The 3,703-nt window shown below is 49.2% G+C and overlaps 1 protein-coding gene across 1 annotated transcript in view; it reads right to left on the bottom strand.

Annotated features, from left to right (window-relative positions):
- Positions 1 to 1,701: 1,701 nt before the first annotated feature.
- Positions 1,702 to 3,703, bottom strand: part of KIF6 (kinesin family member 6) — a 499,202-nt gene continuing 497,200 nt past the window's right edge. The window contains exons 18-20 of the mRNA XM_012556417.1: positions 2,765 to 2,875; positions 2,382 to 2,475; positions 1,702 to 1,785 (exon numbers count right to left, since the gene is read on the bottom strand). Coding sequence (XP_012411871.1) covers positions 1,702 to 1,785; positions 2,382 to 2,475; positions 2,765 to 2,875 — 289 coding nt within the window. The remainder of the gene's footprint in view (positions 1,786 to 2,381; positions 2,476 to 2,764; positions 2,876 to 3,703) is intronic.

Consider the following 3,703-nt stretch of genomic DNA (forward strand, 5'->3'; position numbering starts at 1 on the left):
GTGTGAGCTGTTTCCTTGATATAAATCTCTCTCTATATGTATTTATATGCTTTACTGGTTTTGCTTCTCTAGAAAACTCAGCCTAAGACACATGGGCTACCCAGAACTCTTGACAACTCCAGCTCCTTCCCTCTGAAACTTCCTCCTCCCTGCCTTTCTCAGTTCACTGAGATCATATATGGACTGACCACCCCTACTCTGAGGGGCCTATAATCAGCTTCATGACCAACTTTCTGCAGGTGAGACAGCTGGAGGTTTGTGCAAGGATGGAGCACCCCAACCAAAGGATGGTCTTTGCCATGTGAGTGGTACCACCATGCTCTTAGCTGGTCAGATCAAAAGCCCAGGAGCTGTGCTTTTCTCTCCTTCCTTCACACTTCACATCTAACCCACTGGAAAGTCCAGGCTACTCTCATCCCTTGCCTTCACAATAGCCTGAGAACGGTCTACTCTTGATTCCCTATAACTACACTACATATGACAGCCAGAGTGAGCTTTCTAAAGTGTCAGTTGGATGGTTCCCACTACACCTGGAATAAAATCCAAACTCCTTGCCCTGGCCCATAAGGCCCGTGTGATCTGGCCCTGCTCCCTGGATCCCTGTACTCAAGTCATGATGGCCTCCTTCCCACCCGGTGACCAAGCAGAGCCCCTTCCCATTCAGGGCTCTTCACTTGCTGCTGAGAAAACTTGCTCCCAGGACTTCACAATGACTGCTCGGCTCTCACTATTCAGCTATCAGTTTGAAGTTCTCTTCTGCAGGGAGGCCTTCCCCACCTACCCCGGTCAAAAGCAGCCTTCTCTGTTGCTGCCTACAACACTATGTATGTTAGCTACATCAAGGCACTTATTAGCACCGCAAATGGTCCCATTTATTCGTTGATGTGTTCTTTATTTGTCTCCTCCTTCCCCACTAGAACGCCAGTTTCTTGAGGGCTTGACTCTGTATTCTCACTGCTGTGGCCCCAGCACTGGGTGCAGTGCCTAGCACAGACAAGATACCTGATACAGTGTTTTGTTCACCGATTGGCTGCTCTCTATTGCTCAGTGCCCAATACATATCATTAGTATTTTTGGGATTGATGGGGCCTTGGAGATCACTGAAACCAATTTTCTCTTTCTTTCTGTTATAGATTGAATTGTGTCCCGCCAAAATGTGTGTCAACTTGGCTAGGCCATGATTCCTAGTATTGTGTGGTTTTTCTCCATTTTGTGATCTGATATGATTATCCTATGTGTTGTAAATCTTAACCTCTGTGATGTTAATGGGGCAGGATTAGAAGCAGTGACGTTAATGAGGCAGGACATAATCTACAGGATTAGGTTGTATCTTCAGTCAATCTCTTCTGAGATATAAAAGAGAGAATTGAGCAGAGAGGAAAGGCACCTCATTACCACCAAGCAAGAAGAGCCAGGAGTGGAGTGTGACCTTTGGACCCAGGGTCCCTGCGCTGAGAAGCTCTTAGACAAGGGGAAGATTGATGACAAGGACCTTCTCCCAGAGCTGACAGAGAGAAAAAGACTTCCCTAGAGCTGGCACCCTGATTTAGAACTTCTAGCCTCCTAAACTGTGAGAGTAAATATTTCTGTTTGCCAAAACCATCCACTTGTGTTATTTCTGTTATAGTGGCACTAGGTAACTAAGACACTTTCTTTTTTTCCAGCTGGTGAAACTGAGGATGAGAGAAGGCAAATTAGTGGTCAAGGAGTCACAGCAAGTTGATGGCAGAGCTGAGGTGTCTCAGCCCTCAGAAACGACGTGAAGATGGTGTGATGTTGCTGATCCTGCGGTGAGGAGAGAACAGTTAGCAGGCTGGCATCCCGATGAGGGTGCCTGCTCTTTACTGGTGAGGATGACATGGTAAAGGTCATCCTTTAGTTGGGGTGCTCTATCCCTGTGCAAACCCCCAACTATCTCACTTGCAGAAAGTTGATTGTGAAACTGAGTGTGGGCCCCTCAGGGCAGGGGTTGTCAATCGTCAGATGACCCAAGTCTGCCACTGCATCCCACCAAGGGGACACTTCTGTCTTGGGAAAGCAATGCTAAGTCTGTCTAGTAGCCTTCGGATTACTAGGAAGAGGCTAAAACTGAAAGCAGGGCTGCGGTAAGGGCTGGGTCTCTGGGGGGACACAAGGCGGGAGAAGAAAAGGCCTATCCAACAGATGGGCAGCTGCCAAAGGGAAAAGGTAGGGCAGGTCTGTGAGCAAGGCTGGGAAGGGCCCTCTCCTTTCTTCATGTTTGACATCCACCCACATTTCCTCTCTCATTTAAAATGTCTTCAGGCTTGAGGCTTCAAGTGGTGTTTACATCCACAGCTGATTGGCAAGAACCACATTCAGACACAAGGGTGAGATTTCTAGCCAGAAATCCAACAAATTACCAAATCATCACACAGCCCCTTCCTGTCTGGACAGGGCTGGGCAAAGGAGAACGCTGCCTTTGGGTTCAGAGAACAAACAGGAGAACGAAAGGATCTGGAAGAGGGAAAGGAAGTTTGCCGAGTGGGGTAGGAGCATCGGGCCAGCCACCCATTGGCCCTGTCATGGCGTCTCTGATGCTGCCCCTCTGGGATTTCCAGGAGGAGGCAGAGGCCAGGCACAGGTGAAGGGACCAGAAGGTCAGGCTTGTGACTTTGGGAACATGCAGGAAGCTTCTTACTTCCTTCTCACCTCACTTGCTCCAGCTTCTCCCTCACCTCCCCGCAAGTGTTAGTGAGCAGAGCAGGTGACCTGTGGCCCTAGAGCGGCCATCGAGGGAGGTGACTTACATTTCTTCTGCAGAATGCTCTGTCTGGCCTTGATGAATGCCAGGATGTCAGAGTCGGTCTGGCTGTCACCGGTGAGAGGGATGGACGACGTTGGCCTTTTGGAGACGCTGGGGGCAACCACACGCCACATTTAGTACACTTTACGTTTGGACTAAGCGCTTACCTCTCCAGAGTGCTTTAGAGTCTTTGATGACTCGATCTCACCCAGGAAGCACTGTGACTGGGCAGCGTGCCTCCTCATTCTCTCACTCTCTGTACTGCAGCCAGAGCGATCCTTTTACAATGCAAATTGGGTCACATCACTCCCTTGCTTAAAACCCTGTAGTGGCTTCTTGTCACTCTTGCTGTGAAATTCAAACTCTGTCCCATGACCTACCAGGCCCTGTAGGAACTAACCCTTGACCTTGTCACATGCCTCCCCCCATCTGCGAGTATTCACACGCTCCGGCCACCCTGACCTTCTTTCTATTACTCTGATACACAAAGCTCTTTTGGGCCTCAGAGCCTTTGCTTTTGCTGTTTCCTCTCCCTGGACTCCTCTTCCCCCAGATCTTTACACACTAAATGTGCTTTCTCTCACTGCCTTTTCTGTCCCCTCACCACAATTCCATCTGCCCCCCATATCTCCAATTTTCCCTACCCAAGCCTGTTTTACCTGAGGCCTGTCTCCTGCAGCACCCAGCTTAGATGTCACATCCTTTAGGAAATCTCCCCAGTGGGTCACCATCCCCCACCCTGGCTTACATCTTTGCCCTTGAGAGAGAGATGACTATTTTCCCCTCTCTGCTTAAAAACAGAACCATCATACTTAGCTGGGCAGTCTGCCACACAGCTAAAAAACTACATTTCCCAGCCTCCTTTGCAGCTATGTGTGGACAGGTGACCACATTCTGGCCAATGAGATTTGTAAGCAGAAGTGTTGGATGGAACACTTT

Source organism: Trichechus manatus, unplaced genomic scaffold (assembly GCF_000243295.1).
Source record: "Trichechus manatus latirostris isolate Lorelei unplaced genomic scaffold, TriManLat1.0 scaffold00065, whole genome shotgun sequence".
Lineage (NCBI taxonomy): Eukaryota > Metazoa > Chordata > Mammalia > Sirenia > Trichechidae > Trichechus > Trichechus manatus.